General features: G+C 35.1%; 1 protein-coding gene across 1 annotated transcript in view; it reads left to right on the top strand.

Moving 5' to 3' along the window:
- The window catches only part of RPS6KA6 (ribosomal protein S6 kinase A6), a 216,572-nt gene that overhangs the window by 169,569 nt on the left and 31,239 nt on the right, over window positions 1-15,764 (top strand). The window contains exons 19-20 of the mRNA XM_049644017.1: window positions 5,616-5,692; window positions 7,521-7,638. Coding sequence (XP_049499974.1) covers window positions 5,616-5,692; window positions 7,521-7,638 — 195 coding nt within the window. The remainder of the gene's footprint in view (window positions 1-5,615; window positions 5,693-7,520; window positions 7,639-15,764) is intronic.

Below are 15,764 nucleotides of genomic sequence, written 5' to 3'. Positions count from 1 at the left end.
AATCAAAACCACACTGAGATATCACCTCACTCCAGTCAGAGTGGCTAAAATGAACAAATCAGGAGAGTATAGGTGTTGGAGAGAATGTGGAGAAATGGAAACCCTCTTGCACTGCTGGTGGGAATGCAAACTGGTGCAGCCTCTCTGGAAAACAGTGTAGAGGTTCCTCAAAAAACTAAGAAGAGATCTACCCTGTGACCCAGCAATAGCACTGCTAGGAATCTACCCCAAAGTTACAGGAGTGGTGATTCATAGGGGCACTTGTACCCCAATGTTTATAGCAGCACTTTCAACAATAGCCAAACTATGGAAAGAGCCTAAATGTCCATCAACTGATGAATGGATAAAGAAGATATGGTTTATGTATGCAATGGAATACTACTTGACAATGAGAAAGAATGAAATCTTGACATTTGTAGCAAAGTGGATGGATCTGGAGGGTATTATGCTAAGTGAAATAAGCCAGGCAGAGAAAGACAGATACCATATGTTTTCACTCATATGGGGATCTTGAGAAATGTAACAGAAGACCATGGGGGAGGGGAAGAGGAAAAAAAAAAGTTTTGGAGAGGGAGGGAGGCAAACCATAAGAGACTCTTAAGGACTGAGAACAAACTAAGGGTAGATGGGAGGTGGGGGAGAGGGGAAAGTCGGTGATGGGCAGGGAGGAGGGTACTTGTTGGGATGAGCACTGGGTGTTGTATGGAAACCAATTTTACAATAAATTATGTTTCAAAAAGTATATATATTTTTTATTGAAGTAAAATTTGCATACAGTGTTATATTGGTTTCAGGTATGAAATAGTATATTTAATAATAAAAATATAGAAAGTAAAAAATAACTTATTAATGAAAAATTCCCATATTAAAAATTTGTTTTCTTCCTTTAAGATGTTGATGTTGAAGAGGAAACATAACAACTGATTTATAAAGTTTTTATGATAAGAGGTTTGCCATATAAAAATTATGTACATATCCAGGAAATGTAATTTAATCTCTATTTCAATTAAGTACATAGAATAATGAATGTACAAATTTTTATCACATTACAATATATAGAAACTGTATTTCCAAAAATAAATATTGGAACAAATACATGATGCACAAAGGGGTTATTGCACTGCCCCTAGGTTTAAGAAATATAGCTTAGACATTGAAAAAATAGCCTTTCTAGAATATTTAAGGCTTTTGTAAGGATAAGAAGGTAGAATATTTGAGATTTGGGCTTTTCTGTTAAATATAGGATATATATTCATCATAAATATTCTATCATTTATGCAGTAGACAACAGAAGGGTATGGAATAACCATTTTAATGGCTGAATTTTTAATATTGACTTAATATTGTGGATCTGGTATGATGGAAACTTCTCACTGGAAAAAGGTTAGGGCTACGTGTGTCCCAAATGAACATTTTATTTATTTTTTTTAAATTTTTTTTTAAAATTTTTTTTTTGAACGTTTATTTATTTTTGAGACAGAGAGAGACAGAGCATGAACGGGGGAGGGGCAGAGAGAGAGGGAGACACAGAATCGGAAGCAGGCTCCGGGCTCTGAGCCATCAGCCCAGAGCCCGACGCGGGGCTCGAACTCACGGACAGTGAGATCGTGACCTGAGCTGAAGTCGGACGCTTAACCGACTGAGCCACCCAGGCGCCCCCCAAATGAACATTTTAATGTCAGACATTGAAAGGAAAAATACAGAGTATGTTTATGTTTAGATTAATGATTAGGTAAATATTTTCAGGTTAGTCGGGAGGTAAACATTTTTAAATGAGTTCAGATCCACAAAGTAGAATACAGCCCATTGATGCTTTTTATCTTCACAGACTGCCATTGTATTATGACATTCTCATCATTGTAATAGTGAAGGTTTTCAAGTGGTCGTCTGAAAACCGTTTCTCCATAACTAGTGCTTGAACTATCTTTGGGTAGTATTTGTATTTTCAAAATACCTTTTTTTTTTTTTTTTGAGAGAGAGAGAGAGAGAGCATGTGCACTCACACACACGCGAGCACATTAGTGGGGGAGGGGCAAAGAGAGAGGAAGAGAGGGAATCTTAGGCTCCACACCCAGTGTTCAACACAGAGCCTGTTGGGCTTGATCCAACGACTCTGGGACCACGACCTAAGCTGAATTCAAGAGTCCGATGCTCAACCAACTGAGCCACCCAGGCTCCCCTCAAAATACTTTGAAAAGTTTTATTATCAAATGCTGAAGCCTCTGCTAAGCAATAAATTAATATTTATAAAATTTTATGAATGAAATACAGAGGTTTTGTGTAGGATTAGTTTCTAAATTTCAGACCTTTTCAAAGATTAGCAATAAAGTATATGAAATACATTCTCTTTTAAACTAGAATCAGAAAGATTCAAGTATCCGTGCAGATATTTGAATAAGTAATAGCATTTATGGGGGTATAAATTCACTATTTCATCACAGGAAATAGAATGTTTGTTTGCTAAAAGATATGCTAATGAGTACAATTTTGGCTTAACAGTAAAGAAAAATATGCATTCACTTTTTGATATGTATCAACCTGACCAACCTCTTAAGGTTTACTTAGAGATGCTTTTCTACTATAACTATGTTGCAAAAAAATAATATATCCCCAAAAACATTTTATTTTTTATAAAAGCAAACAACTTATAATTTCCTACTAATATTTAGTGTCTACTGAGGTCTAAAAATGATCCTGAGTTAAAGGAACATATAGTAAATTGGAGGGAAGTTGTGTGATGTGAGTGGTTTAGCTATATCTCATTATTTATTAGCCTTTGTGGTCCCTACTTGTGTTATGTAGGTAAGCCAATTACACAGGTATTTTGATAAACTCTTTACCTTCTCAAGTTTGCACATATGCTTGTTCTTGTAAGTACATTTCGACTAAGAAAAAATTATATATTGAAGTTTAAGTTAGATACTCATTAGTCATGTATGACAATTGTCAAAGCCAAACATTAATATTTTTAACCTTTAATAAATGAAATGTTCATGCTCCTGGTTATGCACTCCCCAGTGTTAAGGCATTAATAGTATTTTTATTCTGTTTTTATGCCTAAAAGCATTAGCAGTGGGTTTATTTTTTTTTTATATTTTTAAGTTTTTATTTAAATTCTGGTTAGTTAACATACAGTGCAATATTATTTTCAGGTGTGCAATTTAGTGATTCAACCCTTACATACAACACCCATTGCTTTTCACAAGTGCACTGCTTAATCCCCATAATCTATTTTATCCAGCACCCCACCCACCCTTCTAGTAATCATTAGTTTGTTCTCTATACTTAAGAGTCTGTTGCTTGGTTTGCCTCTCTGTGTCTTTTTTTTCACCTTTGATCCTTTGTTTTGTTTCTTAAATTCCACATATGAGTGAAATCACATGGTATTTGTCTTTCTCTGAAGGACTTATTTTGGCTAACATAATACTCTCTACCTTGCAAGTGGCAAGATTTCATTCTTTTTGATGGCTTAGCAATATACCATTGTGTATATATACCACAACTTTTTTGTCTATTCATCAGTTGATGGGCACGTGGGCTGTTTCCATAATTTGGCTATTGGAGATATTGCAGCTATAAACATTGGGGTGCATGTATCCCTTTGAATTAGTATTTTTTATCCTTTGAGCAAATACCTAATAGTGCAGTGGTGGATCATAAGGTAGTTCTATTTTTACCTTTTTGAGAAACCTCCATACTGTTTTCCACAGTTGCTGTACCAGTTTGCATTCCCACCAACAGTGTCAGAGGGTTCCCTTTTCTCTGCATCCTCACCAAAACCTGCTGTTTCCTGTGTTGTTAATTTTAGCCAATATGACCAGTATCAGGTAATGTCTCATTGTAGTTTGATTTGTATTTCCCTGATGGTGAGTGATGTTGAGCATCTTTTCATGTGTCTGTTAGTGATCTGGATGTCTTCTCTGGAAAAATGTCTATTCATGTCTTCTGCCCATATCTTAACTGGATTATTATTTGTAACTGTTTTTGGGTGTTGAGTTTTATGTTTTTTATAGTGGTTTTACACTAACACTTTATCAGATATGTCATTCCCAAATATCTTCTCCCATCAGAAGGTTGCCTTTCAGTTTTGTTGACTATTTTCCTTTGCTATACAGAATATTTTTATTTTGATGTGGTCCCAATAGTTTATTTCTGCTTTTGTTTACCTTGCCTCAGGAGACACATCTAGAAAGAAGTTGCTAAGGCCAATGTCAAAGAGGTTACTGCCTCAGTTCTCGTCTAGGATTTTAATGGTTTCCTGTCTCTCATTAGTTCTTTAATCCATTTTTTTTTTGGTCTTTAATCCATTCTGCATTTATTTTTGTGTATAGTGTAAGAAAGTGGTCCAGTTTCATTCCTTTGCATGTTACTTTCCAGTTTTCCCAACACCATTTGTTGAAGACACCTTTTTCTCATTGGATATTCTTTCCTCCTTTGACGAAGATAAATTGACCATAGAGTTATGGGTTCATTTCTGGGTTTTTCTATTTTGTCCTAATGATCTGTGTGTCTTTTTTTTTTCTTTTTTTCTTTTTTTTTTGCCAGTACCATACTGTCTTCATGACTACAGCTTTGTAATATGACTTGAAGTCCAGAATTGTGATGCCTCCAGCTTTGCTTTTCCTTTTCAAGGTTTCTTTAGCTATTTGAGGTATTTGTGGTTCCATACAAATTTTAGGATTCTTTGTTCTAGCTCTGTGAAAAGTGCTGGTGGTATTGTGATAGGGATTGCACTGAATGTGTAGATTGCTTTGGTTGGTATAGACTTTTAAAAATATTTGTCTTACAATCCATGTCATCTATTTTTCAACAAAACTCTACTAACTTCATATAGAAACCTCACATGAATATAATAAATATATTGTTTGATATTATTAACACTAGCCCCAAGAACAAAAATCATCTACCTAAATTATTGCATGAAAAATGAATTAAGCCATTCAGAATTTTATCAAATGTGTTTTTGTGATCCATAAATATTCCACTCTTTCTAATACATAGGCCTTGAATGTAAGATATAAATTCATTTTGCTTTCGTAAAGGTATATATCATCTTACCATCTTTTGCATGGTAAGGAGGCAATTATCATAGACACTAAAAGCACAAGCTCTAGAGTAAGAATACCTACTCCACTACTTACTAGTTTTTTTTTTATATTAGGCAAATTATGTGACATTTGCCTTAGTTTCTTCATATTCAAAATTGAAATAATAATATGTACCTCGTAGAGTCAGTATCAGGATGAAAAGACAGTACTGTATATAGTACATATTAGGCTCTTTGTATGCATTAATCTTAAATTTTGATGTCTATGTCTGGTTTTTCTAAGCGTAGGAGTGAAAGCTTATTGGAGTCAGGGATCATATATTCAAAGTTGTTTCTTTTATGACCCATGTTACTTGATCACCTTATTTTTAGCCATTTATTCAACGCTTGCTAATTGCAAAGGCTCTGCCTTTAACATTAAATGAATCTAGTTTTGAAAAGATTTACATGATGTAAGTTTTTAAATTGTGAACATTTGTGAGATTATTGGAAGTACAACAATGGTCTTTCAGATGAGAAAACTGAGTTTATACTGAGTGATACCAGATAATATATATTTCTTCCTCAGGTTCTTATGCAACAGGGCTATGATGCTGCTTGTGATATTTGGAGCCTGGGTGTCCTTTTTTACACGATGCTGGCTGGGTAAGAAACATATATTCAAAATAATACACATCATAATTTGAATTTCATCTGTATATTTTCATCTGGAAAGAAATGGGCAGATGAAAATAGCCTTAAATAAAATAGTACCAACATTTTAAAATAATATATATTGTTTATTTATAAAAGATAAAAAATAAAGTGTTTAGTGTGGTACTCTTCAGATATATAATTAAAAGAATTTCAACTAGAACTAAAACATTTAAAATTAAAACATGTATTTTGATATTATTATTATTATTTTGATATTATACATTCAGTGCATTAATTTTTTAATGTTTACTTGAACATGATAATTTCTTTTTCAGTGGGTACTTGCCCACTGAGTTTCTTCATATTGAGTTAATTTTTTGAAAGTACTTGAATTCTGGCTCTTCTGATGATAGAGATTAAGTAAGATCATACTTTATAAAAAATATGAATAGTAACAGAATACTCAACTACAGAAACACATAGCTGCCTTCCCTTAAACAGATAAATACTAAACAAATTTAATAATTGAATATATTAATGTTGGTAATTTACAAATAATATAATTGCTGTTGTACTTTTAATAATTAGTAGCACTTGTATTTAGGAATAAGAATTTATGGCTGTAGAAAAAAGGCTAGGTTTAGCAGTATATTGCATAGAATGGAATTTGAAGAATTATAATGTAATTATTATATATTGTACTTAGGTGTGACTTTTTAAAGAAAGAATTTAGTAAAATTTAAATATGCTTGACATAACAGGAGCTTTATAAATATAAGTTATGAATATGATGACTTTGCATTATTTATTAGATTGATGGTAATTGTTTATCAGCATATTCCACATACTTTTAGATATATTACATACTTATGCAAAACATTTAGTTATAGACCACAGCAAGTACTAAAGATAAGAGTAATGAAAAGTTTGCATATGAACTGCAATTAGAGCTACTAGTTTCAAACCATGGGGGATACCATTTCTAGATTGCTGCTTTCAAATATTTACTTTATGACTAACAGAAAATGATTTTGTGTGTGAGTGTATGTATATATATTTAGTGTTATCTCTACCTAATTGTTACAAGAGAGAATTAAGACATAAGCATATTAAGATATCTTCCTCATACTTCTTAACCATAAGTCTTTTTATTCCCAAATTTGAATACCATTTTCAGTTTCACCTGTTATAATGATACAAACTGATCACTTTGTTATTCTATATTAATTTTAAGCTACTTTAACATTAAACAATGTATTTGTCTTCCTGTCCATGAATATTGACCAACATAATAATTTTATTGACTATAGAGTTTTTTTTGTTACATTGATATAAATATTTGATGCATTGTTTATGGACATTAATTAAAAATATTGTTAACCTGTTTCCCTGGATAATTCTGTTAATTTGTTAGTGAATAAATTTTAACCAATCACTAAATACATTCTGAATTTACAGTTAACAATTTCTTCATAGTAAGTATATTTGTGTTGCTAACTTATGCCTGAGAATACAAACTTTGCATGTTTTATTTTGGTCTAATTTTAAGCCTATAGCTTCACACGAAAAGCCATCTTTATTTTATTTTAATTTGATTAACTGATCAAAGGAAAAAATATTTATGTCGGCAAGACTCCCTATTTTATTAGATAATCCATGAAGATTAAGTTCATTGTTTGAAATATAAAACTTGATATGAAAGGTAAAGGGAAATATTAGATAATACTCTTAATTTGCTATAGTAAGTATTTGCATGTTGTCTTATATTCATCGCTTTCAATTAGATTTAATTTGTATATTAGGCCCTCATGTCTATTCAAATCTATTTTATTAATAGCTACACTCCATTTGCTAATGGCCCCAATGATACTCCTGAAGAGATACTGCTACGTATAGGCAATGGCAAGTTCTCTTTGAGTGGTGGAAACTGGGACAATATTTCAGATGGAGCAAAGGTATAAAGTATAAATATCTTTTGTTGCATTCATATTCAATTGTGGAAATCTTTAAGTTATAGCCTAGTCTGTATTTTCAGAGTATCTGATGGTGTTATATGTCAGTATTTGTTTTTAAGTCAACTCACATGTATACGCGGATTGAACAAGATGAAGGCTGATTTTTTTTTTTTCTGCCATGCTTCTGGGCCATATTACTCTCATATCAATTCATATGTGTTCAAGGAATATAAACTAGTTTCATTATTAACCAAACTAAAAATGTAAATCTACTGAGGAAAAACACATGCTTAAAGCTAACTAGAGCTGATTTCTGCATTTGGTATATTTTTACACATCTTTTCTTCTTTAGCACAGACATTGACTCATGATAATGCAAGCAGTTTTATAATGTTTTTATAATATATTATATATTCCTTGATAATATATGAACTGTTTATCAGTAACACCTAGATATTTATTGATGATGCAGAGCTATCCAAGAGAAATATAATGAAAGCCACATATGTAATTTAAAAATTTCTAGTAGTCACATAAGAAACAAAAAGAAACTGGTGAAATTAATTTTAATAATATATTTTATTTAACCTGGTATATCTAAAATATATCATTTCTACATGTAATCAATATAAAAATTGGTAATATATTTTACATTCTTTTTTTATATTAAAACTTCAAAATCTGGTTATGTACTTTATACTTAGAGGCCATATAAATTTGGACTACCCACATTTCTTTTTATTTTTTTCTTTTTTCTCATTATTGTTTTTTAATTTTAGTATATTTGACACAAAATATTACATTAGTTTTAAATGTAGAGCATAGTAATGTAACAAGTTCATACATTATGCTATAGTCTCAAGTTGGACTACGTACAATTTAAAAGGTTTAATAGCCACATGTAGCTAGTGGCTGTCATAGTAGACAGTATAGTTTCAGTGTAATTGGCCTTATTTAATTTAGGAAAAAACATTGATCAAACCCTGACTATGAATTCTTAACATTTTTACTTTAAAATTTTTGAGTTTTAAAACAAAACTACAAAGGTTTTCTGCATCTGGCTTATAGGGCCCTGAAGCTTTTAAGCTGCGATATGAAATAGAAAACAATTTAATTCCAAAGGAATTGCTTATATTTAATATCTGCTAATGATAAAATCTAATTGTCTTAACATTAGCTAACCTGCAGGGTATATTTTGAAATAAATCTCATATCCTAATTATTATAGAGTAAATAAATCAGGGATTTGATTGCAATGACCTTTCAAACATTAGAAAAACAGGGAAGGGATTGAGTTTGGGTCTCAGCCATAACATAAGTGTACTGTGTGGTGTAGTAGAAAAAAAAAACTGATCAGAAGCTAGGAAAACAGAGTACTAATTTTGGATCTAATAAAGAACTGCCTCAGTTTTCTCATCTGTAAAATTTAAGAACTAGATTCTCCAAAATTCCTTCTGACTCCAAAATCCCATTTCGTTGCAGTTTTTTTTTTATAATTTGTTATATTTCTACATACAAAGTGATTGAAACTACTAGTATTATTAATTAAATATATGTATTTTCTAGTCAGCCAGTTTGTGTGTCACAAAATGCAGTTTTCCAAGGAAGAATTCCAATGTTTAGAGCTATACATATGATATTCCTGCATTTCTTTTAAAAAATAACTGCCAACTGTGAAAGTAATGCTGAAATAGATAATTTATTTTTTATTTATTTTATTTATTTTAATTTTATCCTTTTTATTTTTTTGATACGAAATTTATTGTCAAATTGGATTCCATACAACACCCAGTGCTCATCCCAAAAGCTGCCCTCCTCAATACCCATTACCCACCCTCCACACCCTCCCACCCTCCATCAACCCTCAGGTTTTAAGAGTCTCTTATGCTTTGGCTCTCTCCCTCTCTAACCTCTTTTTTTTTTCTTCCCCTCCCCCATGGACTATTGTTAACTTTCTCAGGATCCACATAAGAGTGAAAACATATGGTATCTGTTTTTCTCTGTATGACTTATTGCACTTAGCATGACACTCTCCAGTTATACCCACGTTGCTACAAAAGGCCATATTTCATTCTTTCACATTGCCACGTAGTATTACGTTGTGTATATAAACCACAATTTCTTTATCCATTCATCAGTTGATGGACTTTTAGGCTCTTTCCATAATTTGGCTATTGTTGAGAGTGCTGCCATAAACATTGGGGTACAAGTGCCACTATGCATCATCACTCCTGTATCCCTTGGGTAAATTCCTAGCAGTCCTATTGCTAGGTCATAGGGTAGATCTCTTTTTAGTTTTTTGAGGAACCTCCACATTGTTTTGCACAGCGGCTGCCCCAGTTTGCATTCCCACCAACAGTGCAAGAGGGTTCTTGTTTCTCCAAATCATCTCCAGCATTCATAGTCTCCTTATTTGTTCATTTAAGCCACTCTGACTGTTGTGAGGTGATATCTGAGTGTGGTTTTGATTTGTTTTTCACTGATGAGGAGTGACATTCAACATCTTTTCATGTGCCTGTTGGCCATCTGGATGTCTTCTGTAGAGAAGTGTCTATTCATGTTTTCTGCCCATTTCTTCACTGGGTTATTTGTTGTTCGGGTGTGGAGTTTGGTGAGTTCTTTATAGATTTTGGATACTAGCCCTTTGTCCGATATGTCATTTGCAAATATCTTTTACCATTCCATTGGTTGCCTTTTAGTTTTGTTGATTGTTTCCTTTCCTGTGCAGAAGATTTACATCTTCATGAGGTCCCAATAGTTCATTTCTGCTTTTCTTTCCCTTTCCTTTGGGGATGTGTCAAGTAAGAAATTGTTGCGACTGAGGTCAGAGAGGTTTTTTCCTGCTTTCTCCTCTAGGGTTTTGATGGCTTCCTGTCTCACATTCAGGTCCTTTATCCATTTTGAGTTGGTTTTTGTGAATGGTGTAAGAAAGTGGTCTAGTTTCATCCTTCTGCATGTTTCTGTCCGGTTTTCCCAGCACCATTTGTTAAAGAGACTGTCTTTTTTCCATTGGATGTTCTTTCCTGCTTTGTCAAAGATGAGTTGGCCATATGTTTGTGGGTCTAGTTATGGGGTTTCTATTCTATTCCATTGGTCTGTTTGTCAGTTTTGTGCCAATACCATGCTGTCTTGATGATTACAGCTTTGTAGTAGAGGCTAAAGTCTGGGATTGTGATGCCTCCTGCTTTGGTCTTCTTCAAAATTATTTTTGCTATTCGGGGCCTTTTGTGCTTGCATACAAATTTTAGTATTGCTTGTTCTAGCTTCGAGAAGAATGATGGTGCAATTTTGATTGGGATTGCATTGAATGTGTAGATAGCCTTGGGAAGTATTAACATTTTAACAATATTTATTCTTCCAATCCATGAGCAGGGAATGTCTTTCCATTTCTTTATATCTTCTTCAATTTCCTTCATAAGCTTTCTATAGTTTTCAGCATACAGATCTTTTACATCTTTGGTTAGGTTTATTCCTAGGTATTTTATGCTTCTTGGTGCAATTGTGAATGGGATCAGTTTCTTTATTTGTCTTTCTGTTGCTTCATTGTTAGTGTATAAGAATGCAACTGATTTCTGTACATTGATTTTGTATCCTGTGGCTTTGCTGAATTCATGTATCAGTTCTAGCAGACTTTTAGTGGAGTCTATCGGATTTTCCATGTATAGTACCATGTCATCTGCAAAAAGTGAAAGCTTGACTTCATCTTTGCCAATTTTGATGCCTTTGATTTCCTTTTGTTGTCTGATTGCTGATGCTAGTACTTCCAACACTATGTTAAACAACACGATGACAGTGGACATCCCTGTCGTGTTCTTAATCTCAGGGGGAAAGCTCTCAGTTTTTCCCCATTGAGAATGATATTAGCTGTGGGCTTTTCATAAATGGCTTTGATGATGTTTAAGTATGTTCCTTCCGTCCCGATTTTCTGGAGGGTTTTTATTAAGAAAGGACGCTGAATTTTGTCAAATGGTTCTTCTGCATCGTTTGACAGGATCATATGGTTCTTATCTTTTCTTTTATTAATGTGATGTATCACATTAATTGATTTGCAAATGTTAAACCAGCCCTGCATCCCAAGAATGAATCCCACTTGACCATGGTGAATAATTCTTTTTATATGCTGTTGAATTCAATTTGCTAGTATCGTATTGAGAATTTTGGCATCCATATTGATGAGGGATATTGGCCGGTAGTTCTCTTTTTTTACTGGGTCTCTGTCTGGTTTAGGAATCAAAGGAATGCTGGCTTCATAGAATGAGTCTGGAAGTTTTCCTTCCCTTTCCATTTTTTGGAATAGCTTGTGAAGGATAGGTATTATCTTTTCTTTAAATGTCTGGTAGAACTCCCCAGGGAAGCCATCTGGTCCTGGGCTCTTATTTGCTGGGAGATTTTTGATAACTGATTCAATTTCTTCCCTGGTTATGGGTCTCTTCAAGCTTTCTATTTCCTCCTGATTGAGCTTTGGAAGTGTGTGGGTGTTTAAGAATTTGTCCATTTCTTCCAGGTTGTCCAGTTTGTTGGCATATAATTTTTCATAGTATTCCCTGATAATTGCTTGTATTTCTGAGGGATTGGTTGTAATAATTCCATTTTCATTCATGATTTTATCTATTTGGATCATCTCACTTTTCTTTTTGAGAAGCCTGGCTAGAGGTTTATCAATTTTGTCTATTTTTTCAAAAAAACAACTCTTGGTTTCGTTGATCTGCTCTACAGTTTTTTTAGATTCCATATTGTTTATTTCTGCTCTGATCTTTATTATTTCTCTTCTTCTGCTGGGTTTGGGGTTATTTGCTGTTCTGCTCTATTTCTTTTAGGTGTGCTGTTAGATTTTATATTTGGGATTTTTCTTGTTTCTTGAGGTAGGCCTGGATTGCAATGTATTTTCCTCTCAGGACTGCCTTTGCTGCATCCCAAGGCATTTGGATTGTTGTCTGTACATTTTCATTTGTTCCCATATATTTTTTAAAATTTTTCTCTAATTGCATGGTTGACCTATTCATTCTTTAGTAGGGTGTTCTTTAACCTCCATGCTTTTCGAGGTTTTCCAGACTTTTTCCGTGGTTGATTTCAAGCTTCATAGCATTGTGGTCTGAAAGTATGCCTGGTATGATCTCAATTCTTGTATACTTATGAAGGGCTGTTTTGTGACCCAGTATGTGATGTATCTTGGAGAACCTTCCATGTGCACTTGAGAAGAAATCATGTTCTGTTGCTTTGGGATGCAGAGTTCTAAATATATCTGTCAAGTCCATCTGATCCAATGTATCATTCAGGGACCTTGTTTCTTTATTGACCGTGTGTCTAGATGATCTATCCATTTCTGTAAGTGGGGTGTTAAAGTCCCCTGCAATGACCACATTCTTATCAATAAGGTTGCTTATGTTTGTAATTAATTGTTTTCTATATTTGGGGGCTCCCATATCCGGTGCATAGACATTTATAATTGCTAGCTCTTCCTGATGGATAGACCCTGTAAATATTATATAATGCCCTTCTTCATCTCTTGTTCCAGCCTTTAAAGTCTAGTTTGTCTGATATAAGTATGGCTACTCCAGCTTTCTTTTGATTCCAGTAGCATGATAGATAGTTCTCCTTCCCCTCACTTTCAATCTGGAGGTGTCCTCAAGTCTAAAATGAGTCTCTTGTAGATGGCAAATAGATGGGTCTTGTTTTTTTTTAATCTATTCTGATACCCTATGTCTTTTGGTTGGAGCATTTAGTCCATTTACATTCAGTGTTATTACAGAAAGATATGGGTTTAGAGTCATTGTGATGTCTGTATGTTTCATGCTTGTAGTGATGTCTCTAGTACTTTGTCTCACAGGATCCCCCTTAGGATCTCTTGTAGTGCTGGTTTAGTGGTGATGAATTCCTTCAGTTTTGTTTGTTTGTTTGTTTGTTTGGGAAGACCTTTATCTCTCCTTCTATTCTAAATGGCAGATTTGCTGGGTAGAGGATTCTCGACTGCATATTTTTTTCTGTTCATCACATTGAAGATTTCCTGCCATTCCTTTCTGGCCTGCCAAGTTTCAGTAGAGAGATCCATCACTAGTCTAATCGGTCTCCCTTTGTATGTTAGAGCATGTTTATCCCTAGGTGCTTTCAGCATTTTCTCTTTATCCTTGTATTTTGCCAGTTTCACTATGATATGTCATGCAGAAAATCGATTCAAGTTATGTCTGAAGGGAGTTCTCTGTGCCTCTTGGATATCAATGCTTTTTTTTTCCTTCCCCAGATCAGGGAAGTTATCAGCTATGATTTCTTCAAGTACACCTTCAGCACCTTTCTCTCTCTTTCTCCTCTGGAATCCCAAGCATGCTCATATTATTGCGTTTCATTGCATCACTTAGTTTTCTAATTCTCCCCTCATACTCCTGTTTTTTTTTAATCTCTCTCTTTCTCACTTCCTCTTTTTCCATAATTTTATCTTCTATTTCCCCTATTCTCTCCTCTGCCTCTTCAACCCAAGCTGTGGTCACCTACGTTTTATTTTGCAGCTCATTTATAGCATTTTTTAGCTCCTCCTGACTGTTTCTTAGTCCCTTGATCTCTGTAGTAATAGATTCTCTGCTGTCCTGTACGCTTTTTTCAAGCTCAGCGATATATTTTGACTATTAATTTAAATTCATTTTCTGTTACATTGCTTAAATCGTTTTTGATCAGTTTGTTAGCTATCGCTACTTCCTGGAGTTTCTTTGAGATGAATTCTTCCATTTCGTCATTTTGGATAGCCCCTGGAGTTGTGCAGAACTGCAGGCCTCTTCCTCTGTGCTGTCTGGAGTAACTTGTGTTGGTGGGAGGGGCTGCAGTCAGACCTGATGTCTGCCACCAGTCCACCACTGTAGCCACAGTTAGACTGGTGTGTATCTTATCTTCCCCTCTCCCAGAGGCAGGACTCACTGTGGAGCGGTGTGGCCCCTGTCTGGGCTACTTGCACACTTCCAGGCTTGTGGTGCTGCTTCTATGGGATCTGCCGTATTAGCTGGGGTGGATCTGCAGGGTGCACAGGGGCAGAAGGGGCAGACTCAGCTCATTTTGCCTTTGGTTGTCCACTTCAGGAGGGGCCCTGTGGCACTGGGAGGGAGGTAGACCGTCGGAGGGATGCATCCACAGAAGCACAGTTTTGGGTGTTTGCGCAGTGCAAGCAAGTTCGGTGATGGGAACTGGTTCCCTTTGGGATTTTGGCTGGGGGATGGGCGAGGGAGATGGCGCTGGTGACCGCCTTTGTTCCCCGCCAAGCTGAGTTCGTCTTCTGCGGCTCAGTAACTCTCTCTCCTGTTGTCCTTTAGCCCTCCAGCTCTGGGAGCAGAGCTGGTGACTTATAGCATTCCAGATGTTAAGTCCCGCTGGCTGCCAGAACACACTCCGTCCAGCCCCTCCACTTTTGCAAGCCAGACTCATGGGCTCTGCCTTGCCGGGCAGGCTGCCCCTCCACTGCCCTGGCCCCCTCCCACCAGTGAGTGTAGCATGCACCACCTCTCTGCCCTTCCTACCCTCTTCTGTGGGCCTCTTGTCTACGGTTGGCTCCAGAGAGTCCATTCTGCTAGTCTTCTAGCGGTTTTCTTGGTTATTTATACAGATGTGGGTGGAATCTAAGTGATCACCAGGATGCGGTGAGCCCAGCATCCTCTTAGGCCTCCATCTTCCGCCAAGTCCCTCCTGAAATAGATGTTTATATGACAATTATGCTTAGTAGTCAGTTTTCCATGTTCCATGTGTTTTATGTTTGAGTCTGTCTAGTACTTAAGAAATAATATATATTAAAGTTTAGTTTTATTTTCACCTCCTCTTTTTAGTGTGATATTCTGGAGTAATTAATATAGGAAAAGATATTGGGGGCTATTTTTTAAATATTCCACATGGTCTTTAATTATTTCCCTTTTCATGGATCAAGTGACTTTAGTTCTATCTTTTAAACTTTCTGAAAATGATGGCAAATGTTGAGCAAAAGAACTATATGAACCTTCTAAAAAACTATCCTCTGTACATTTTAACAGTTTGATTTTTTGTGTGTTAAATTAGTAATGAAGATAAACTATTGTTCAGTTGCCCATAACTCTTTAGGCTAGTGTCCCTTAGTTATGAGAATTGTGGCATTTTCTATCACTTCTTGAGAGTTGTTT

Source organism: Panthera uncia, chromosome X (genome assembly GCF_023721935.1).
Source record: "Panthera uncia isolate 11264 chromosome X, Puncia_PCG_1.0, whole genome shotgun sequence".
NCBI lineage: Eukaryota > Metazoa > Chordata > Mammalia > Carnivora > Felidae > Panthera > Panthera uncia.
This window is presented reverse-complemented; position numbering and strand designations above follow the sequence as displayed.